General features: G+C 43.8%; 1 protein-coding gene across 1 annotated transcript in view; it reads right to left on the bottom strand.

Moving 5' to 3' along the window:
* The window catches only part of BBOX1 (gamma-butyrobetaine hydroxylase 1), a 448,234-nt gene that overhangs the window by 31,362 nt on the left and 391,869 nt on the right, over positions 1-25,003 (bottom strand). Inside the window, exon 5 of the mRNA XM_069221961.1 lies at positions 14,288-14,393. Within this exon, the coding sequence (XP_069078062.1) occupies positions 14,288-14,393 (106 nt within the window). The remainder of the gene's footprint in view (positions 1-14,287; positions 14,394-25,003) is intronic.

Here is a 25,003-nt window from a genome sequence, read left to right as displayed (position 1 = left end):
AATATCTTTCAAGGACAGTTTCCCATTGGAGAGAGATGTGGAGTTTGGGGTCTCTGAACTCACAATTTAAAAATACATCCTTTGGTAGAGTTGGTTTTTAGATTGTCTATTTTAAAATGCCACTTTTAGAAAGTGGCCATTTTCTTGCTTAACCACTCTGTGTCTCTGCCTGCCTGTGGAATCCACGTCTGGGTCAAACTGACAGTTGGGCTGTTTGTGAATTCCCTCTAGACAGTTACACAAAGGGAGCTGAGGTGTCATATTCTAATGAGTATTCCTGGGCTAGAGTGGGGAGGACAGAGCTGACACCTGCACTTAAAAGGGATGTGTCTGTCCTCACACACTGCAGTCTTCAGTCCCCTGGAGTGTGTCTTGGGCCAGGCCTGGACAAGGCAGGATCTTTTGAACAACAGAGACTTTCCTTCGAAGTTTGCATACTGAAATGAGTATAAGCAGTGGACCCAAAACCCTAGATTTTTAGAACACTTCTGGATCATGAGGAACCTCTGCCAAGGAGAAGAGCTGCAGGTGGAGTACTGCCCCTTTGCTGTGTGTGCTTTGCTGAGTTGGCCTTTAGTTGCTGCTTCTGCCTTAAAGAGGACAAAGACTGGACTTTGCTGTGTATCCTGCTTGTGAAGATTCTCCAAGGGCATGGCCTGAGCTTGCCTCCTGTTAAGAAGTTACAGGGACATCAAAGACTTCATCTGCCAGAGCCTGGGCTCTTGTGCTGAGAGCCCTGACTTGCTAAGTGGTGGCAAATCTAGTCCCTGGGCTCTTAAAAGTGGAAGCTGGTAACCGGTGAGGGAAAATCCACGCAGTGCATGTCCGCGACTGAAAATGAGACGCAGCGCATGCCTCGCAGCTGGAGGATCGGCGCAGTGCCTGTTCTCAATGCGGACCCTTCACACAGCACGTAAGAATTTTCCATGCATTGACCCTGGGCGTCAAAATCTTCAACATCACAGCACAGACCTGAGGCTGCTTGTCCAGGAATGAACGCATCCCTTTCCTGCATGGAAAGAATCGACACATCGCTTACCCGTCAGAAAAGGAATCAAAGCACGGCCTCACATGAGAGTAAGGAATCAATGCATTGCTTGCTTTTCCGACACACGCTCGCCCGTGCATATTTATTTTTGACGCATACCAGGTACTTTGTGCTAAAACAATGCATTAATTGATTTCTATGGATCAAGACTCTTTTTAATTTAAAAAATCATATCTTTACTTATGTATGTTGGATTTTTGGTGTTTTGGTCTTGTTTGATCTAGATAAATATTGGCTATTTTCCTAAACTGGTGTGCAGTCATTTTGTGGTATTTTCATTGTGTTACTGTATATGTTTGTGCAAATACTTTACACATTGCCTATGAGATAAGCCTGACTGCTTGTGCCAAGCTACTGTGGGGGTGAGCTGGGTTATCTGAGCTGTGTATCTACCTTACCCTGACTAGGGTGAGGGTCTCCACTTGGACATGGTGTAAACTGACTGCCAACTAGAGACCCCATTTCTAACACAAACTTCTTAAGTGGGAGTTACAGGGCAGTCAATTCAGTCACTGTTAGAAATAGGGTCTTTAGTAGGCAGTCAGGTTACCCCCCTGTCCAAGCAAGGACCCTCTCTCTAGTCAGGGTAAAGGAGAATCACCCTGAGTTAACCCCCGCTCACCTCCTTGGTAGCTCGGCACGAGCAGGCAGGCTTAACTTCAGAAGCAAGGTGTAAAGTATTTGAACCAACACACACAGTAACTCAGTGAAAACACTACAAAATGACACAACACAGGTTTAGAAATACAGATAATATTTATCTAAACAAAACAAGACCAAAATGACAAAATTCCAACATACACAAGTCAAGTTCTGAATTTAAAAAGCAAAAGAGTCCTAAATCCTTTAGAAAACAGTGAGAAAGTTGTTAGCGTACAAAAGTAACTGGGTAGCGTCAGAAATAAAGCCGCATGGTTGAGCGTGCGTCGAAAAAGGCCAGCGATGTGTCAATTTCTCACTCGCAAGCGTTCCTCTTCTAGTCAGGTCGGTGTGCGTTATTTCTTCCCTCCCGCAAGAGAGCGATGTGTCAATCCGGACGGGCACCTCGGGTCCGGGAAGGCTTTGTGTTAATTTTCCGCGCCCATCGATGTTGCATTGAAATCCGGTTGCACGTTGTCAAGAAACCGCGCTGCGTGGGGGCTTGTGTTGTTAACACCAGCCACTGTGGGAGTTGCACGTCATTTCTCCAGCCACATTGTGTCAATCTCTCAGTCGCGATGCAGGTGGGGCGTCGATAATAGCCACGAGGCTGGCGGCGCATCCTTTTTCAGCAGCAAAGCGAGTGGTGCGTTGAAAGTTTCCCGGCACAGTGGTCTTTGCGTGAATTTCTGTTCTTTTTCACCAGATGCACCTTTCAAGGGCCCAGAGACATGTTAGCTTAACACTTCGCAGGCAGGACTCTCAGCAGAAATCCCAAGTGCTGGCAGAGAGAAGTCTTTGCTGTCCCTGAGACTTCAACAACAGGAGACAAGATAAAAGGCTCAGGGAAGGGGGGCCTTATGGCCCCCTCCCCTTTAAACTTAAATTCAGTCCCAGGCGTTGGGGTCCCTGGGGCCTACAATGGCCTGAGGGGGTGACGTACAGCTCCCTACCCCTTTTTTTAAGCAAATGGTCCCTGGGGATGTGGTCCTTGGGGCCTTCACAAGCTCAGGTGGGCATGCAGCCCCATCCGTATTGTAATGGAATCAGCCCAGGGGGGTGGGGTCCTTGGGGCCTTAAACTGGTTGGGGATGGGGGCATGAGGCCCCATCTTCTTTTCTATGATTTTGGCCAGCTGGGATGGGGTCCTTTGGGCCTTTCAAGGATCAGGGAGGGAGGCCGTTTGCCCTCTCCCCTTAATTAACATACCAAACCCTGAGTAATGGTGTCCCTGGGGCCTCAAATGGGTTCAGGGAGGGGAGGCCCTATTCATGTCCTCCTGCCCATATACTTTATAAACAAAATGGCGGCTGTCTTTTTTTTTTGTTTGTTTTTGCTGTGATCCTGTGGGACCACAGGAAAAACACAGATTTTTATTTTATTTTGACCCTATTGGGGGGCGGGGGGTCCCTCTGGGTCTCCCCCACAGGGCCTTGGGGGGCAGAGTATCCCTTCCTGGGCCAATCAGAATGCTTCATTTTTTCATATACTTCTGTGGAGGGTGTCCTCCACATTATCTTATGCTTATAATACCTCCAATTTTTGGGACTTTGGATTTACAGGTGATTCATACTATCTGCTAGAGCCGCAAGCACACCCTCTAATGAAATTTCAGTATTTACCCTGAGCATACCCAGGAGTCTGTTTTTGATCCCTGCTCACTTCTTCTTATCCAGTTGAGAGTGCCGGGGGAAACCTTTTACAATCTACATAGAAGTCCACAGATAATACATGAACTGAACCTCAGCATAACTAAGAACCTGTTTTTGAACCATGCCCACTTACTCCTGCCCAGTTTGAGCCCTGAAGAAGCAGCAAACTCAGCTGTGAAACACATGTTGGCTGAAAGTTATTAAGTTGGCTTCACAGCGAAATGGAATTAGCCTTTTTTTTAAAATGTCCATCTTTATTAATGAATGATTGTATATAATTAGTTAGTGATGAGAAGATACGGTGTATACAGTGTGATCTACATTGCCAACAAAAGGAGTCAACTATAACAATGAAATTTGAATTATTTGAATGCACCCAACAAATACAGTTATTCTTGCCTAGACCTGAATAAGTTCATGTATTTTATTGTTCAACTGCCTAGGTCAAATGGGTACACTGCTATACTACTTTTTCATTTCCATGTAGCATGTTTTAAAATGCAGACCTGTAATAGCACAATGGTGCCCCCATTTATTTTTGTTTTTTTGTCTCATATGTGTGTGCGGGGTTGGAAACACAAAGTGCAGCCACATATATAATTTTTAAATTCCATGCCATTGGTGCATTTTCAACACCATTTCCTTTGGTCTTACAGGAAAACTAGGCCAATTTGGTAAATCTAATGCACAGTACATGTTTTAAGGGGAACCCATTGGAGCTATGCTACTGTTTAGCAGTGGCATGGCAAACAGAGCTATATAGCCAGCAAAACCAGACAGAAACAAGCATTTGGAATGCAATTGTCTCATGTTTGCTCGAGTTAGAGCTCATAGCATTGCAAATTACTGACTGGACTTTTATTGCCAGACAGACTGAAAATAACAAAAGGAAGAGAGCGAGGGTGAGCTGGCCCTGGAAACGCCCCCCTCTGCTGTTGTTTTATGTTTACAGAGGGAGCTGGTGGGGAGGAGGGACTGAACAAGCACCAACACTGTTGAGGTGAAACAGGCAAATGCCAAAAAAAAGTCCCTTACAGAAGAGATAAACAGGACATAGTGCAATTACGCAGTACTTTGTGCGGCTCCCAAAGTGAAAAAAGGCAGGACAAAGTGGCAGAACTGACCACTAGCAAGCAAGGATTTATAAAGGACACTGCAACTAACAAATCAAAACACTGGAACTCACTCTATTGTATACCCTAGTATACAGCAAGCTGAACGCTAACGCTCGACCTAAAAGTGTTGGGGGGAGGGGGCAACTTCAAATATGATCTAATTTCTTAGAAGAACTAACTCCATTTCGGGCACGAATTGGAAACTCAGATTCTAATTTCCTTAATGCCAGCTGGCGGTGCACATAAATAATAATGTACAACAACGTGCATGATGGTATGTGTGGTTGCTTTCTATTTTCTCGAAACTGCAGACGTGGTCGTCGCAAATCTCAAGGGGAAGAGTGGGGAATGAAAAAAATAATGTTTAACAAAGAACTTACCATCACGGACGCTGCTGGTCGCCTCACGCTCCTCTTCTCTTATGGTGTCCCAGCATTCACAGGGACACCAGCACAGGCTCCCCAGCAATCCTGGCACTGCTCTCATGCTAAACCTAGCATGAGAGCAGCACCAGGATTGGTCTGAGCGGCTTGGCCTGTTGCTCAGACACTGCATGGGATTCTGTCAGTTTCTCCAACCCGGCTGAATACACACAAGAGATAAAACTCTTTCAAGCAAATAAAATGTACTTCTGTAAAAACATCATGATTCCAGCACTAATAGACCGTGACGGTCCTTAACAGATTGTATCCAACATCTCCCCTTTTCCTTTTAAGGAAATAAGAAGAAAATCTACTTTAAAAAAAAGACTTTAATGTTTCTCCTTGGCTTCATTTATTCTTGTGTTTTCCAAACCATGAGGCTTTCATAAAGGAACAGTAATGGGTGATAAACTGTAAAACGTTTTTTTATTTCTCCGTTATCCAGTCGAATGCAAAGTAAGCCAAGTGTGGCCGAGTTTTCTGTTACTCTGAAAAGTATTCAGGTTTCAAAACTGACTGTCCAGCTCCTGGGGATACAGCAAGTACCACACGGCAGAAAACTTAATGCGAACTGCTTACTTCAGTATCAAAGTTAACCTTGCTCTCTAATGGCATACACAGTTTTTCTTTCCCAAAAAGGAATTCTGATGGAAATGTAGTATCAATTGTGGCTTGGAGCACACATGTTTTTGGAAAAGTGCGACGTGGAAGAGGTCTAAAAAGAAGTGATTTTCCACGTAAGCCCTAACCAGAGCAGACCTCCCAAAACCTTTGAACTGGGAAATGAATGCACATCCTCTCTCTCTGGAGGCATCCCCGAATAAGAGCCAAACAGGGGCATTATGCGACGCCGACACAACTGGTTATAAAGTCAGCAATAAAAACTCTCTGAGCGAGAATGTGCCAAGATGTACAGATCATAATTCGTGGGTATGAGGAAGAAATATCAAACAAATACAACAGAAAATAAATCGCGGAGGAGGTTCTCCAGATCTCAGGCGAGGCCCTAATTTGAAACAGTTGCTAAGATGTTTTATTGTTGCGTCTAATTCTTTTCCCTTGTTGCTACAGTATTTACGACATTGTTGGTTGTGCGTCAGAAAACACAAGACTCGCTGTACTTGTATTTCCGATACATTTTTGAAATCACTTTGCTAGTGATTAATGCTTTCCCACTATTTGTTCACAGATGGGCTGCGTGAGCTAGGGCGCTACGGGTCTGACTGAGTTGTTGGTGGTGCAAACATGCACCAACCTCAGCAAGTATCGGATTGGCCAGTTGTAGTGCAGAGAGGTGGCTGGAACCAATTGCAAATGTTGAGAGTGAAGATGCCGACTCCTACGGCGGTCTCTTGTGACTATCGTGAGGAGTCATCCGTGGTATTGAATTCTGCTTACTTGGACGCGTCATTAATTTCAACAATATATCATGGATAGATTATTTTGTATTTAATATTAGCGATCATAATGTGTTTTAATATAGGAATATACTTTCATTGGCATTAAAATATATATATATATATATATATATATATATATATATATATATATATATATATATACATACATATATATGCTATGTGACCTGTGACTGCTCACAGGAGGCTACTTGAAGTAAGACACAGATCTCCACCTATGTTCACCCACCAGTGCTTGGCGGTCATTTATAAATTAGGCAAGCGGCCCCCCGTCATGGGGACGGAGTAATGTATTCCACCCCTATGGTGGAAAGGCCACATTCACATATATATAAGCCAGGGCCTTAAAGTGAGTAAATCAACGACAAGTGCAGGGGCACCTCCGCTCATTCTCTTTCTTATGACAACCTGCTGAAAGGTTTCTTCATGAACATGTCCTGATGCAGGTGGCTGCATCTATCATTCTCCCATTGAGAAACCCTGCTAGTGCAGACACATCATTCTGCACTCTACTAAACACCCTATTGAAAGCAGGAAACAGTCTATTTTCATCATTCGGAAGTCCGTACGCTTTCCTTTTCACATTAACATGTCGAGCTGTTGGCTTTGGCATATACTGTGTCACTTTGATTGGCTAGTCCTACTAAAGAAAGCACCGCTATATTCAGATTGCCAGGTCATGTTAACTTACCTCTTTTGCCTTTGTTAAAATACTCTTCTGAACTGGTGTCATGTGCTCGCCCCCTAGTGCCTCTTGTTTCCTAACGAGCCGTCTCCATTAGATTTTGTGCCATTGCCTTGTGACTTGTTGCCTTGTGCTCTTTTTCCGCTTGTCATATTTGGGACTTCTCTTTAGTTTTGCCCTCTGATGCCTCTGTTACCCTTGTGCTGTTTCTTTGTGCCTTCTTGGCTTTGTGCTCAATTGCCTCTTGTGACCTCTGCGCTAACTCTTCTGCCTCTGTTACCTTTTTGTGGCATCTCATTGTGCCTTTTGCCTTGTCTTCTTACCTTTGTGTCACCTTTGTCGGTTTTGTGCTGTCTCTTTTGCAACTCATTTTTCTTTCTTCTTTCTGCCTTTCCCACATCCTTTTCTCACCTTCCGTACCCCCTTCCTCCTTCCCATGTTCCTTACCTACTACTTCCTGTACTCCAGCTAAGCTCCAGCAACCACCCTCTGCACCCCTCCCTTCTACCAGGACCTCTTAAATTGCGGACACGTGCAACTGGCGAGAGCTCGTCTGCACCCATCCAAGCCTGGACCGCACCCAATGCCACAACATCTTGTCCAGCTGCTCCACAGTGGTACTCAGCAGTGTTCCGCCAGTCCTCCAACCCTAGATGCCATTCTCAATACTGCTGCAGCACTGTGCCCCACTACACAGAAGGAGCATTCTCTTGAACCTATTGCTGCTTCCATGCAGGAATTCACCCACCACATAAGCATCACCAACACAAACCTAGCCTATACTCAGCACACCGCCCACTTTCACTAGTGAACACACCTCTACGACATGCTATTATGCATACTCCTCAACACCGATTCACTTAGCGAGCATGCCATGAATATCTGGGACCTACTGGACAGCAAAGCCCAAGACATTCTCCTCCTTATAGAGACATAGCTGGCCTCCACATAAGCACTCATCCTGGCAGGATACTAGATCGTATGACAAGCCGGAGAACAGAAGAGTGGAGAAGGAATCACAATTATTTTCTAGGAGACCATCAACTGCACCACAAACGCCGATTATGTGGCCCTCTTTGTGGAGTACCTGCAGTTCAAACTCAGAGTCTCAGCTGACTTCATCCTAGATGGAACCCTGCTCTACTGACCACTGAGACTACGAGCAAACTTCACCAACAACAATGCGGACTTCGTTGCATCCCTTACCATCGACTCCAAAGCCTACATCCTCCTAGGTGTTCTCAACCTGGAAAATTGTACTAAGCTCGACTCTGCATTTCTAGAAAGCCTAGGAAACCTCGGGCTACCTCAGCATGTGCCAGACCTACACACTCCATCAGATGCACCCTCGACAACACCTTCGCCTCCTTCGATGACATCAAGGTTACCTGGACCAACCATGCCAACATCAACATCCAGGTCAACGTCCCCTACAAGTTTGGCCAATCGCAGCTGGAACAGCATCACAGAATCAAACTTGTCCCCCAACCTACATCTAAATTGGGCCAACCCCATCAGTTATCTAACCAAGATCCCCCTCCACCCAATCCACGGGTACAATGTATCCCTATCCTGCTACCTCATAAGTTTTTTTAACCTTTTTTCCAGGACACAGAACTGAGTCATCAAGCCCTAAAATGGCTGGCATCACATCTTTGTCATTGTGGGGTCAGCCAATTAGTTCTTATATAGAGATCTATCAGATTCACAGATCATCTGCAGTGAGAAATATTTATATTTATTTGCCTTAATTTCTCCAAAACTACCTAATGGAATTACACCAAATCAGAAAAAGCACACTTTCTGGACCAAGAGATAGCTTTTTGCCAAATTTGGTGTAATTGCATACCGCCGGTTTGGCTGCAGCTGTGTTTACTTTTCCTTTGAAAAATGAATGTGAAAAATGCAATTAGGGACCTCTCTTTTATCTCAGCCCCAGCTTAATGGATCACCCTGAAACTTTTCAGAAAGGAGCTGAGGTGGAGGACCGTTTTTTATCGTATGGCCCCAAAGTTATAGGCAAAGCAAAAAAATGTTTTTTTTTTATGGAAGTGTTGTCCCAACTACAACTACCCAAGTTTTCATAGGTAATTAATATTTTGGTTTGCTAATAATGCAAATAATGCTAACCACTACCTCAAGATAGAAAGATAGACCTTCATTTAATGATCAGAACAAGACGAAAATGTCAAATTTAAAATCTGACTTCACCATAAATTGTGATTTTAAATTGTTATTCAAGAGACATCAAACTTGGGGTCCCATTTCTTCCCAATTGGAAATTATACTTAAAGAATGTAATCAGGTAATACCATTATTATCCTATGGGAGAGACAGGCCTTGCATTAGTGAAAAACTAATTTGAGAGTTTTTCACTACTAAGGCATGTAAAACGTAAAAGTACATGGCCTATGTTTTTAATACACTGCACCCTGGCTAGGGCCTACCTTAGGGGTGACTTATATGTATTAAAAAGAAGGTTTGGGCATTGCAAGAGGGTTAACTTGCCAGGTCAACATGGCAGTTTTAAATTGCACACACAGGTTCTACAATAGACGGCCTGAGTCCTATTTGGAGGGCTACTGAAGTGGGTGGCACAATCAGTGCTTCAGGCCCACGGGTAGCCTTTAACTTACAAGTCCTTGACACAGGTAGTGCACTTTACTAGGGGTTTATAAGTAAATTAAATATGCCAATTTTGGATAAACCAATGTTATCTTGCTTTAAGCAAGAGCACATGTACTTTTTAGCCGTGGTAAAGTGCCCAAAGCCCTAAAGCCAGCAAAAATGAGGTCAGCAAAAGAAAAGGTCTGAAGGCAAACAAGTTAGGGGAAGCCACACCAAGGATGCCAGGTCTAACAGTTAGTATATCCAACTATAACACTACTTTAACCTTTATTTTCTTCTGTCAATTTCTAGGGTAAAACGTAACTTACCATATAACTGTTTAGAATTCCTTTGGGACACCCTGTTTGTCTCAGGTCCTGCTTGACAGATAAGCCTTGTACTTGCCAGGAAGGAGCTGAGGTGGATGAATGTTTTTCTTGGAAGGTTTCATGAAGATTCCTCAAAGTTATTTACAAAACAAAAATCGCTCATCCTATGGAAACCTTGATGTAACTATAACTAAACAGGAGGCAGAATGGGTCCCTACAAAAAATATAGCCTGGGGGCAAACAGCTCTGGCTGGTCCCTGATTATGATGCTTTTGTGAATCATCTTCATATGCCATGAATAGGTTCTGGCCTGGCTGATTCCATAGTGCCTAATGTGTAATCTGTAAAACATAAATATATAAAAATTAAACATAAGCAAAGGGACACAAAGTGTCTCCCTCCTCTGCAGTTTTCTCTCTTGCTGTGGGTCAAATTATGAGAATGAAAAATACGTCCTTGACCCACAAAATGAGTGCCAGTGCTAACCTGTACAAATTAGGCACTACCTCTGAGAGCACTTCTGCCACTGAAGATACTACTACCTACTACCATTAGATATGACATTTCATACTCATTTCCACTCCTGATGCCTTACATATACACTCAGGGGGGATTGTAAATAGTCTGTTGAATAGTCATCATTTGAAAACCTCTTAGCTTGCACTTGTCTAGGAGCACATACTGGTTAACTGGGAAGAATGCCCATACATATTTGTGTATGCATACCACTGTGTCTCCATAAGGTGAGAAGCGTGAAAGCCTGCAGAAAGAGGGAGTTATCTGGTATCAGCTTTTTCGATTTGGCACCCATGCACACTCAGCCTGGAAGACTGTGAAGGAGTATTTTATGTGCAGGATCATATGACAAGGGTGACACTGATTCCTAACACACTTGTGATTGAGGGATGAAGAAGGGTACTACAGAACTCTTCTACATGGCTGGCAGTGATGCTTAATCACTCAAGACCTCTTGCAGAGCAAGTCTGAAAAAATTTAATATTTTGTCAGATACAGTGCAACTGCATCATTTACCCTGGCTTGCACCCTTCAACTGTTGAAGGAGGTCATTTATGACTGTAACTGATAGCTCTTTGATATGTGGGCATTACGTCCCAACTATGTAGGGTATATGGACGTTTCTACCACTACATGGAAGGCTTTGCTCTCTACTATGGGGAACACAGCCAGGACATGACTGTACTTAAAACTGTGTCAGTGGGCACTAACTGATTGATCACTCCTCTGCTGAAGGTGGATATGTTCTGCGATTTATTATGAATGTATAAGTATATAGTATTACCACAGCATGAACCTAGACAAATGCATCAGAGCGGAGTGTGTACATCTTCAGGTCACAAGTGTCTGTATCCTAATCCAGCTTCCATATAAACGTTTCCAAAGTTTTTGCATTTAAATCTTGAATCTCCTATTTTGGGCCTCATAGGTCAGTCTGCTTGTGGTTTTTCTGTGTATTTTCCAGAGAGGTCTTTGTTGTGTTAGGAACGTTGCTGCTGCTTTTAGATTAAATTAGGGTGACTTAATTTTGATTGGTATATATTTATCAATAGTGGTCACCGCCTTGTTAATGGCAAGATTTATGGTTGGGTTGAGGGGACGGTGCTAAAGATGCTTGGGCAGGACTCTCTCAGCAGTCAGTGCTATGTCATTGCCCTCCAGCAATAGGATTATACTAGTTGATTACATCTTGTTGTGTAGCTTACCCTCAGAAATTCATGCTGAATCTTGAGAACATCTTGTTTTTATCAATTAATGAATGAATCAATAAATCAATCAAATATTTATAGAGTGCAGCAAATCACCCGTGAGGGTCTCAAGTTACTGGAGCTGTATGCCGCTGCGTGGCAAAATGATAATTCAAACATTCAGGTCTTTAGTTCTTTTCTGAATCGCTGGAGTGATGGTGCGGTCCTGAGGTGGAGGGGGAGGTTGTTCCAAGCCTTGGCTGGCAGGTGCAGAAGGAGCATCCTCCACTGTTGGCTCAATGGACCCGTGGGGTGCCTGCGAAGGAGAGGGAAGCTTATTGGAGGTGTTTGGTCGGTTTGGTCGGTTGGTGAAAGGTCAAGAGTTTGTTGATGTATGCTGGTCCTTTGTTGTGCAGGGCCTGGTAAGTGTGGGTCAGGGTCTGGAACTTGCATCTCTTCTGAATCTGGGGCCAGTGTTGTTTTTTGAGGTGGGGTCTGATGTGGGTTCTTCTAGGAAGGTCGAGTACGAGTCTTGTCACTGAGTTCTGTATTGTCTGGAGTCTTGTAAGGAGGTGTGCTGTGACTCCTAAGTAGAGCATTTTTCAGTAGTCAAGTCTGCAGATGATGAGGGGCTGTGTGACTGTCCTTCTGGTGTCTGCTGGGAGTCACCTAAAGATCTTGTGGAGCATGCAAAGGGTGTGGAAGCAAGCGGATGAGACTTTTTTCTTCATGGATAGTTTGTTATCAGGAAGATGCAGAGGTTGCAAGCAAGGTCTCACTGGGGAGTGGGGGAGTTGCCAAACTCTGCTGGAGACCATGTGTCAGTCCATGGTGAGGTGTTGTTTCCAAAGATGAGGACTTCTGTTTTTTTGGTGTTGAGTTTGAGACAGTTATCCTTCATCCAGTCCGATACATTCATCATGCATCTGTGGAAGTTAGCTTTTGTGGTGGAGGGATCTTGCGGATAGTGAGAGGGTGAGCTGTGTCATTGGCGTAAAAGATGATGTTGAGTATGTGTGATCTGATGGTGATGGCCGGGGGGGTCATGTATGTGTTGTAGAGGGTCAGGCTGAGGGGCGATCCTTGGGGGACTCCACAAAGATCTTCTCGGGCTCCGAGGTGAATGTTGGGAGACTGATACTTTGAGTTCTGCTGGTGAGGTATAAGGTGATACATTTGAGAGTGTTCACTTAAATCCCGATGTGGTGGAGTCTATTGATCATGATGTGGTGGGAGATGGTGTCAAACACAGAGGACAAATGCAGAAGGATGAGAGCTGCTGTTTCCCCACGGTCGGAGGTCATTTTCCTCCAACAGGCAGAGTCATAAACTTCAGTCAGGAATGAGAACTGGCCTCTAGAGGTATAACAGAACTGGTTTAAGCTAGGTATGGCCCAGGCAGCACAAAGTATGTTGCAAAGCTACTTCTCTATTACGGTTATCAAAAATATGATTTTAACATTAGAATGGATTTTGAAAGCTAAGTTGAAAATAAATTTGAATTATTTTTCCACCGTTTCCCGTTACAGGGTTGTGAAATAAATAATATCACCTAGGTGTGGCGATAAAAAATATAGCTTAACCCTACATAGTGAAAATAGTGTTTAGCACAGGTTATGATGATATGTCTTCAAAAGCATATGCTATGTCTTCAGTAGATATATTTAATTGAAAAGGCACTGCAAAGTAATTGTGACATACATTTTTTCAAAAACTCGTAAATGAGGTAGTGCTTATATAAGTGCGACTGGATTCACTGTTTCTATAAAAGTACTGTATGTAAGAAGGAACACAATGGCAGACATAACCAATGACACAGAAGACCACCTAAGTGTGGCAGAACAATCAGCAACACGGAAGAAGGAACATATTAGCAAATAAAAGCACCAACACGGAAAGGTGATAATAAAATTTAGAGCCACAGACATAGGAGACAAAACACAGTACCACATACAAAGAGAGAGACTCAAGATCACAATGACAGGTGAATACAGAACCACTTAAGAAGGACTAGAGGGGCATAGGCGACCGGCGACACAGCAGAAGAATCAAGATAACACATGCAATCTTTTTGAGGGGCATGCCCTAACTGAAAATTAACTGGCTTATTCTACCATAGAAATGAAGAGAGAGGCTGGGAAAAGTAACAATGCTGAATAATATTTAGAAGTTGTTAGTATTAAATAGTTTTTGTGTAGCATTTTTCACATGAAAACATGATTTTCTTTAATAGCAAGAATGGACAAGTAATGTAGCACATTTGCATTCATAAATTTTAGACCATAATTTTAGTAAGCCTTTCCTTATTATGCAAACTTTGTTACTTTTTGAGGGGAAGCCTTCTTTTCAAGATGGTTCATAAATCATTGAACATTCATCATTCTGAAAAGAATATCACTCGTGTTGACATGAAACACTTCTCTGAAGTGGAATGATATACTCAGAAGCCAAAAAAATGAGATGAGAGATGTTGACTTCTCTAAAGCCTACTTTCCATTTATTTTCAAACAACAATGACAAAAGTTCTACTGTCTGTTTCACTGTCAAGGCAAACATAATATTTTACATCTCCACCTGTGGATTTTCTAAGTTCTTTGAGTAACCAAGCACACACCGCAACCTGGAGCCACGCATAAGCACATAAAGTTTACCCATTGGCTTCTCCTTACCCCAGGCGGATATTGAAGAGCTGGATAGTCAGTGTGAAGGCTTAATTTCCCCGATGTATAGGCTACATTATTCGCATCGATTTTATCTTTCACTTGCCATGTGTATCTTTAAAGAGAAAAGATGAAAAATACAAATTAAACAGTATTTAGTGGTATTTGCCATGAGTAAAATGCATTGCTTTTTAAACAAAGAGGGTGACCCTATTTACACTGGAGAACCTAGGCACATATAGCAGAAGCACAAAAATGGATTACGAGGTGTAACAAATTCCACACATTTAAGTACTCTTCTTTAAGTAAAAACTGAGTGGCTTCCTTTTGTTTAAGGGTGGGTGGGCGCAAGTCAGAGAGTTCTACTCTGTGGAATTTCGCAGAGTTAACTAAAAACTCAGGGATTCCTTGGAGTTGTGCAGAAGAGTAATCAACCCCTGTACACACTTGTGACCTTCGGTATTGTTCCTGGCGAAGCGTACATATGCTTTACGTTGATATTGCAGTCTATTTCTTCTGAGTTTGGAAACTGGAGCATTTAGAAGGCGAAGCACAATACTATACCCTAGATTACTTTTCATTCCTATCTTTGAATAGTAAAATGTAGTGTCACAGCCATTTCATCATATGTTTAGGCTATGATGTTGAGTCATGTTATTAATGAGGAATACGTACATTGCATATATGTCTGTTTTACAGCCCTGAGGAAGTTCACTTGTGGTCAACGAAATGCGTTGGCTGCTTTTCGTTGTAGGAAGAAAATAAAGGCTGTGTTAGATCTGCTTGGATTATTAAACTTTTTTGAAATTGTTGTTGGTGCTCCTCCAATTGTATTATATGGACTTTGACCTCTTTTGGTTGCACCTTTGGAGCAGTAGGTGTTCTGGTTGGGAGCACAGCAGAATGAGATGTTGGGACAAGGGGGAGGTGCGGTGGTCTACTTAGCTTACTGCTCTGTATTGATGATACATGTTAATTTAGGGTTTCCTTGTGACTTCACCCTGACAAGGATTGTGGTTGCTGCTTGAGTAGGGTTTCACCCCACTCAACCAATAACCCAATTTGTTAAATGGACCAAACTAGAAGATCATGTTTGTGTGGTGGTGGGTCATTGAAGGAATATCTCTGCTACCCCAGGTAAAGTATAACCACACACTTCCTCCTTGAATCTTGCAATAGTGAGGACACAGTAAATGGGCGTCCGCTTCTTTATGTATACTAATAGACAACTATGCCTTCTCATCTGTTCTGGAGCGTGCATCTAGGGCCTACACATGTGTGTACTATTGCACTGACTATTTAGGCTGTGAGCCATGATGATCATTCTCTGGGCTCCAAAGATTGCTAGAAGACTCTCCATTTAGTACCATTCCAGACTCTTCCTTCAGACTGCCTGGATGTACTAACACAATAAAGAGGTTTCAATATCAACCAACAAGAACATTGACTGCAGAATATTCCTTACTACTGTATCATGAAGGAAAGTATATATAGGTAAATATGGATTTTGTATTTGTTACCCCACATCTAGTATATTGTTAAAAAAAGTAGATTAAGGTAGATTAAGGTAGGTGTAGATTTAGTAGTCGTAACTCCACATCTACTTATCTTGATAATTTATATGTGCAGTCAATATTCTTGTGGGTAGATAACTTTGACCTTGATTGTCTGACACGGAACCTTAGTCTAAGACATCCACGCACATAGGGCTATTGAAGATGATGAGAAAGGTAAGGCAGGTGCAGGCTATTGATGAGGATGTGAAAAGTGGTGCAGATGCAGACCTTGAAATTCCTGAAAGAGTATATTTATATAAGGGCATCTCAGGTGGAACGTTAATGGTTGTGGAAGGAAGTGACCTTGTGAAAAAGCGAATTTGGGAGGTCCTACTGCGCACTCAAAGATTGATTTCAAGATCAGACACACTAAGTGGAATTGTGTCCTGCTGAATTTTAGGGTACTATGTCCTTCCTGCCTAGTAGGCACATAAAAAAGACACCATCGCAGGTTTTCAATTAGGCCTGAGTAGAATTCCAATTACTCTGGACTAATCAGAGTAATTTCGGTAATTTTGCATTGCTCCTTGACTCAGAAATGCTGATAATAATGCGGTTATGCCCGCTCACACAGCTAAGAGTAATTTGGGGAGAAAAAATTCTACGGCGAGAGAACGTTTAGTGAGTGTGAATGGCTGCTTGTGCTGCTGGCTAAGTTCTGGTACATTTTCAGCACAAAATTAATCCAGGTGCATAGTTAATGAGCACAAGCCGCTGCACATGCACACTATACATGTTATGTTGCATTTAGCACATGTTCTGCTGAATTTGGCACTATTTATTAGTGCAAAAAGCATCCATTTTGAGCGAAGAAAATAGTGCTAAATGTAGAATTACTCTTCTCCTGAAATTCTGCGGAATCTCACAGAGTCTTTGGGGAATTCCACAGGATTACACGACACAGAATTGCGCGAGTTATGCTCGCTCCTATTTTCAATCAAAATAACATTATTATTTTGCGTAAATTTCTATCTCACGATTGAGAATACATTGTAGCAAGGATAGGGACTGTTTTGGAACTTATACAGAATAAAGTTAGTAAACACCGAAAGGCATCCTAATACTTTAGAATGTTGACTAGATATGACTTGGCCTGAAAACTCAGTTTCAAATGTGAGTGTAAGCAGATACAATTGACAACAAACTGAATTCTAGTATTATATCAATTGTAGAGGAAGAAAATATGCAGTCGTTGTGGTGAATCATAACATTATAGAAAGCTTTAACAAGACTGACATATTATTAGGGGGCAAGCTTTGTTATCCGCATGACAATGAAAGTCCCACAACCGATAGTCTAGATTGTCCTGGAGGGCAAAAATGTGTTTGGCTTCTTTCAAGTTAAACAAAATGTCAAGAAAACGTAAGGCTTTTAAGACGTGGCAGATTTGTTTTTTCTTGAAACGATTTTGGGCTTAGCAGTTAAGGAAATGTGGTTAGGTTTCTCATAGTTCAGAATATGAAGTCATATGTTAAAAAAAAGTCTATGTATACTATAGGTAAACAGAACCCAGCGGTCTTTCCTTAGATTAGATGAGGCATAGCTAAGTAAGTTATTATGATCCCATGAAGGGAACAGAAGAAATTCAGAGCAACAAGGAACATTCACTGCCAGCAGTATTGTAGGTCGAAGCTTGCCAGACAACACAGCTGCCTGGTTGCAAAAGGCTTATTGGGCGCACGTCCACTTGGAAAGCAACACTACCTATTGCATTTCATTGGCTTTTACTTTACTCACTCCAATTTTCTTGCTTTGTATTCAAAGGCTTTATTTGGTTTTATTTGTTTTCGCCGACCTGTCTTGTCTTTGTCCATCCTGCGGAGCACAGTCTGTTTACCATCTCCCTGACTGGCGCCTAATACCCTTCCACAAATATCTGCTTTTCAGAAACTTTCTTATCTAAAAGCACTCCAAGAAAGTACTGTTTGCCATGTTCTCTGTGTTTTCACACTTCTACCAGCACATATCTTTTCACAACAATATAATGAACATTTCGTTCTCCATAACTTTGTCATTTGAGTGACAAATTCAGTTTTACACAGCTCCTCACTTTGAACACCACTCCCCATGTGCTTCAACTCCACGTTGTGCTCTACCTCAATGGTTCCCAACCTGTGGTCCAGGGACCCGTCGGGCTCCGCGAAGCCTCCTCAGGGGGTCTGCGACTGCTCAGAAAATTAAATAATATTAACAGATTTGGTCCCCAGCTTTCAATAATGTCTCCGTGAGGAGTCCCCAGATTCCAGTAATGTTTCAGTGGGGGTCCTTGGCTTCCAGTAGTCCTAAAGTGGGGGTCCACAGAAGTCAAAAGGTTGGGAACCATTAAACTACCTTGTTTGTTTGCTATCACCCCTACATATTGCTTCCCTCCTCGCTTCTTCCGTGTTGCTTAGCCCTGCACACCTGTGTTGATTCCGCCCACCTTTCATGTTGTTTCCTCTGCCCTCCTGTTGCTTTCATACCCTCTGTGGTGTTGCCCTACTTGTTGCTTCCCCATCTGCATCTTTTCCCCACCACGGTTTTTTCCCCCACTCGCTCGTGTTACTAAATTTGTTTTTGTTTATCAACCCAACTCGAATCAGTAAAAGAAAAAAAAAAACTTGCATCATGTTGTAGGCTTGTGCATGCTTGGTGCACTTCTACAAAATGCTGCAGCTGGCCGCTTACGGGTTTCCCCCTCTAAATTAGCCATTCTGCAGAACACTGGGAATACTTGCAGCATGTCTAAAACCCAACGAGTCGCAAAGGAGATACCTATTTGCTCTGCCAATTCTTGTCATTTCTACCTCTTACTAATTGTTGCGTATTTTAACTTGTTGGCATTTCTTATTCAGGTACATTTCTTGTGTACAGTGACTTACAGCACGTATGAGTGCTATTAACTAAAAGGGTTTCTTGTAGCTTTTGAAATAGCTGAAGTGCACAGAAGCAGGCCCAAAGATTTTAGGACCCTTTCCTAAAAGCACTTATGTAAGACAAGCATATAGGAAGGTCTCTCTGCTAGCAATGACCTTTGATTTATTTATATTAAGAAGTTCCGTTTTTTAGGACATTTATTAATTTGAAATAGTTATGTCCGTCCGTATTTTTGCAGAGTTAATTGTTATTTATCCACATTTTTCCGTTGCAAATGTTGTTACAACGTGTATTTTTCACATGTATTCGGTAGGCTGTACTTTGGTCTGGGTAACCCCATCCTTACAGGAAGAGACACAAAGTTATCAGTGTCAAGGTGCACTATTCCAACATGGAGGATGTGGCAAGTGACTGGGATACCTGTAAACAGACACTAAGATCATAGGTCAAAAGAGTGAGTTTGTCATTAAAACCCATGAAATCCCCCCAGCGTTTATGTGGCCACTCCAGTGATGACAGGTAAATCAGTTAAAAGAGAAGTTCTGGAAGTTGAGCACGCCCTTTGAGCTCTCCCCGCATATGACAGTGTCCCCCATGGCCGTGTACCTCATGGTTCCCCTCCCAAAGTCATATTAAGACACACTTTTACCACACTGGCATCAACAATAAATTGACATGAATGAACCTTTAATATGAACAGCACAGGTCATAGATTATGAAATGCTAGACCATATTATAACTACTCTAAAATGCAAGAGAAACAGCATCAATATGTGTATCAGTAAAGGCATCTTGTACTTGCTGGAGTAAGGGAGCTATGTGGTGAAGAGACATCGCAGGATTGGACACACAGATAAGCTTATTTTAAGTTTACTATGTATCATTCAGAAATAAAGGCCTCATTATGAACATGGTGGTCCGTTTCCCACCACAGGTGGTGGTGGCAGAAACCACCAACAGAGGAGCGGTCCGGACCACCAAATAATGAACCAAATGAAACTCTTGCATCCCGCGTACCACCCACCGACAGGAAAGGAGTCCTGCTGACGATGGCAGAGTCTGCCCACAGGCCGTCGGAAAGGCCCAACCCGCCCATCAAATTATGAACCACCATTACGTCACCAGTTCTGGGGCGGGAACCACCACCACACAAAGCCAGGCGGAAATGAAACAAATAGAAGGAAACACTCAACGGAGTACCATAAAACGTGCAGCGGAAGCACTGGACAGAGAGCTGCAGATCATGCCAGCCTTGCTCCTTGACATATATCTACACGACCGAGACCGCCGACGAAGACGACAACGGTAAGTACTGCAACCTACGACACAAGGGAGGAAAGGGCAAACTTCCATACCCACCCTCTACACCCACCCCGCAAAGCCCCCCCAACCATTCCCAGCAGCACTAGTCAGACACCCCACACCAAGAGGGACGTACCCTACCGGAGGCCACTGCAACGTGGCCATAGGACATACAATAGCCCCATACACAGAAATCATTTAAACAAACACCAGAGTGGAACTGCGTGAAGCCCAAACACAGGCCACACAGAAACTTTATTAACTCGCTCAGTGAGCTAGATGAAGCAAACAGGGCCAATGGCCAGTCCAACAAGATTCAATTGTCCTTGGCCACAACTGGCCACACCTGACTCCCACAAGTGGAGTATTTGTCTGCACAGGATCAGGGAGTCAAGTGATCAAATGATGACGAACGCGCGTATGTTCCGCGGCGGTATGCACCGTCACCGCCGGCGGCGATCATGATACGCCAGGATTCCCCATTGGCGTCCATGTTATCCAATGAGGGTGCGAACAGCGGTCAACACCGCCGTACGCTGTGACGTCAACCACTAGCGGTCTTAGGTCACTTCCACAACAAAGGGGCAGAACTACATTGGGCAGACATTTTGCCATCACCTACGCATCTTGAAAATCTTTTTACTCACAATGCTGGGCCTACTAGCTATATGAAGCACCTATGGCTCTATCCACAGAGTAAAAAAATCACACATGATTTACTACGTTACCTCGTAGTGATGTAAATGTACATCTGTCAGGTTGCAGTTTTTGTACAGACACTACTATGAAGAACGCAGTGAATGTTTTCAGCAAATATGCCAGTGTATGTGTGCACATGACTCCTTTTTCTTAGCCCTCACAGGTACCGACCCTTGTGGCGAGGAAGGGCACCATCAGTGTACAGACCACTTGTGGATATGGTGACCATGGTGGAGCATCAGATTATAATCACCTACAGACTCACACGTGCAACTATTCAGGACCTATGTGCATTACTGGATCCTGCACTGACTCCAGGAAATCGTAATCAGCATGCCATTCCAACTGAGGTGCAGGTGCTTTCCGCACTCCATTTCCTTTTCAAGTGACAGTGGGCACGGGTGCTGGTTTCTCACAGCCAATGTTCAGCATGGTACTGACCAGATTTCTGAATGCATTTGTACAACATCTGCAATCCTATGTGTGATTCCCCCAAAGTGCTGACCTCCCTGCCATCAAGTCTGACTTCTATGCCTTTGCAAACATTCCCCATGTTATTGGTGCCATCGATGGAACCCACATTCCCATCATCCCCCCAAGAGTGAGTGAACAGGAGTACAGAAACAGTAAGAACGTTCACTCCATGAACATCCAATTGGTATGTACTGCAGACGAGTACATATCCCATGTGAATGCCATGTTTCCGGGTTCTGTCCATGATTCATTTGTGTTGAGGAACAGTAGTGTACCACAAAAGATGGAACAACTACAAGAGGACAGAGGGTGGATCATAGGTAAGTGTGCCTGTCACTGACACACTGCAGAAAACCAGCCTGTCTGACTAAGGTCATTCCAATGATGACTCTGTATTGACCATTCTCTAGGTGATTCTGGCTATCCAAACTTGCATTGGCTCCTGACACCAGTGAGGAATCTCAGGACGTTTGCAGAGAGGAAATACAATGAGGCCCATGGACGTACTAGAAGAGTGAAAGAGCGTACTATAGGTGTCATGAAGGCTAGATTATGGTGCCTACATATCTCTGGGGATTCCCTGTCCTATGGCCCTGATAAGGTGTGTAGAATAGTGGTGGCCTGCTGCATGCTGCACAACGTGGCAATAAGACATTCAATCCCCCTTTTGGAGGTGGAGTGTGCTACAGGTCCTGATCTGTTACCTCAGAGAAGTGAGGAGAGTGATGGTGATGATGAGGAAGGGGAATATGCAAATTCCAGACACCAACTGATACAACTCTACTTCCAATAACTGTGTGGGACTTCAGTCTGTCTATGTGGTTAGTGAATGATACTTTGAGTGTGCCATGTCATCTAAGGGGAATTGGTCAAGATATGTGTTAGAAATTGGGTTTTTAGTTGGCAGTCAGATTGCCCTCTGTCCAAGCAAGAACCCTCACTCTAGTCAGGGTAAGTCACACACAATCCAAAATTAGCCTATGCCCACCCTCTGGTATCTTGGCACGAGCAGTCAGGCTTAACTTAGAAGGCAATGTGTAAAGCATTTGGGCAATAAATCATACAATACCATAATATAGCACCACAAAAATACACCACACAGTGTTTAGAAAAATATATAATATTTATCTGGGTATATGCAGGTCAAAACGATCAAAGTTGCAATGAGAATTGGTATAGATATCACTGAAAAGTGATATAAAGTGTCTTAAGTCTTTAAAAAGCAAACAAAGTCTCTTTCAAGCACAAAGTACCTGGTTTGGAGTGGAAAATCTCCGCAGATGGCCGCAGAAGAAGAGATACGTGGAAAAATGGTGTGTGCGTCGATTTCTCCCCAGCACACACAGACTTGTGCCGTTATTTTTCACGCGGGGAAGTTGTGTGTCATTATCCGGCGCGCGGACAGTCTCTTTCTATGGGTTGCGGGGATTACCAGATGTCCCGGATCTGTGCGTGGATTCTCCTGCTTGTTTTCCGGCTGCGCGTCGTTCTGCGGGGCTGTGCGTTGACGTTTTGCTCTCACGGCAGGTGTCGCAGCAATTTCTCCCCTGGAAGTCGGGCGGCGTTGTCCTTGCGAGGACGTGCGTCGAAGTTCCGGTCCTCCCGAAGGCGTTGCGTTGCTCAGCGTCGTTGTGTGGCGTTTTTCTCGTCACAGAACAAGCTGTGGGTCGAAAATTTAGGCGCACAAAGCGTCCAAGTGAAAAAGAGAAGTCTTTTTGGTCCCGAGACTTCAGGGAACAGGAGGCAAGCTCTATCCAAGCCCTTGGAGAGCACTTTTATAGCCAGACAAGAGTTCAGCAAGGCAGCAGGCCAACAGCAAGACAGCAGTCCTTTGTAGAAAAGCAGACAGGTGAGTCCTTTGAGCAGCCAGGCAGTTCTTCTTGGCAGGATGTAGTTTCTGGTTCAGGTTTCTTCTCCAGCAAGTGTCTGCTGAGGTAGGGCAGAGGCCCTGTTTTATACTAAGTTGTGCCTTTGAAGTGGGGGTGACTTCAAAGAGTGTCTCAGAAATGCACCAGGTTCCCTTTCAGTTCAATCCTGTCTGCCAGGGTCCCAGTAGGGGGTGTGGCAGTCCTTTGTGTGAGGGCAGGCCCTCCACCCTCCCAGCCCAGGAAGACTAATTCAAAATGCAGATGTATGCAAGTGAGGCTGAGTACCCTGTGTTTGGGGTGTGTCTGAGTGAATGCACAAGGAGCTGTCAACTAAACCTAGCCAGACGTGGATTGAAGGGAACAGAAAGATTTAAGTGCAAAGAAATGCTCACTTTCTAAAAGTGGCATTTCTAGAATAGTAATATTAAATCTGACTTCACAAGTCAGCAGGATTGTGTATTACCATTCTGGCCAAACTAAATATGACCTTCCTGCTCCTTTCAGATCAGCGGCTGCCACTTCAACACTGTATGAGGGCAGCCCCAATGTTAGCCTATGAAGGGAGCAGGCCTCACAGTAGTGTAAAAACAAATTTAGGAGTTTTACACTACCAGGACATATAACTACACAGGTACATGTCCTGCCTTTTACACACATAGCACCCTGCTCTAGGGGTTACCTAAGGCACACATTAGGGGTGACTTATATGTAGAAAAAGGGGAGTTTTAGGCTTGGCAAATACTTTTAAATGCCAAGTCGAAGTGGCAGTGAAACTGCACACACAGGCCTTGCAATGGCAGGCCTGAGACAAGGTTTAAGGGGCTACTTAAGTGGGTAGCACAACCAGTGCTGCCGGCCCACTAGTAGCATTTAATCTACAGGCCCTAGGCACATATAGTGCACTCTACTAGGGACTTATAAGTAAATTAAATAGCCAATCATGGATAAACCCATCAATAGTACAATTTACACAGAGAGCATATGCACTTTAGCACTGGTTAGCAGTGGTAAAGTGCCCAGAGGTCAAAAGTCAACAACAACAGGTCAGAAAAAATAATAGGAAGGAGGAAAAAAGTTTGGGGATGACCCTGTCAAAAAGCCAGGTCCAACAATATGCGAGGCATGGACCTCTACACCATGGCACAGACAGCCAAGAAATGCTTTTCCTTCTTGACTATTTTGAAATACACTTTACCACCACCATGCACAATTTGACAATACAGTTGATCCCTGCCTGTTGCATCCTTACTCTACTTTATTCAACATTGAAGACAGGGGACAGTGTTTCAGGTGAGATAAGTTGTTTATTGGTGGAATACAGTGAAATGTGCTATGGATGGAACTCGTAATGGTTGGGTGTCCTCAAAACCGACTTGATGGCATACCTGTTAGTTGTCATAGGTGGGTCCTATTTGTAGTTTACTACTTTATTTAGCCCTCAGCTAAGTGTAGTTGGTGAATGGGTGGGATGGTTGCTTGGCAGTAGTAGCAGTGTCAATTGTTGGAGGAGGGCTTGTTCTTTGCTGGATTTCCAGTGCCATATCTTGGCCTGAGACTCCATTTGGGCGCCTGCTGTGGAGCTTCTTGGGGTGGCATGGTTGGGCATGTGATTCCTGGGAGGGTATTTCGTGTGCAGTTTCTGCTGCTTGGGTCATCTGTTGCTGGTTGTCCAGGGCTGTTGTGGGGGCCTCTTATCCGGTGTGGGTGTCTGAGGGTTTGTTGACTAACTGCAGCAGTGCTCCAGCAATGGTGGCCATTGTGGCATTGTGTTCTTTCCACTGCTCCATGGCCTGGTGGTGTGGTTCCAGCTGCATCCTCTGACTTTACTCCAGGGTGGTTACAATCTGTGTCAATCTGTCTTGGGTATGTTGGTATGCCCCCAATACCTCTGCAATGATGTCCTGGGCTGCTGCATCTATCCGGCGCCCTGCCCCCTGACCCACTGGGGCACTTGACCTTGCCCTGGGTGC

Source organism: Pleurodeles waltl, chromosome 3_1, assembly GCF_031143425.1.
Source record: "Pleurodeles waltl isolate 20211129_DDA chromosome 3_1, aPleWal1.hap1.20221129, whole genome shotgun sequence".
In the NCBI taxonomy this organism is placed as follows: Eukaryota; Metazoa; Chordata; class Amphibia; order Caudata; family Salamandridae; genus Pleurodeles; species Pleurodeles waltl.
The sequence above is the reverse complement of the archived record's forward strand: the minus strand, read 5'-3'. Positions and strand labels throughout refer to the sequence as shown.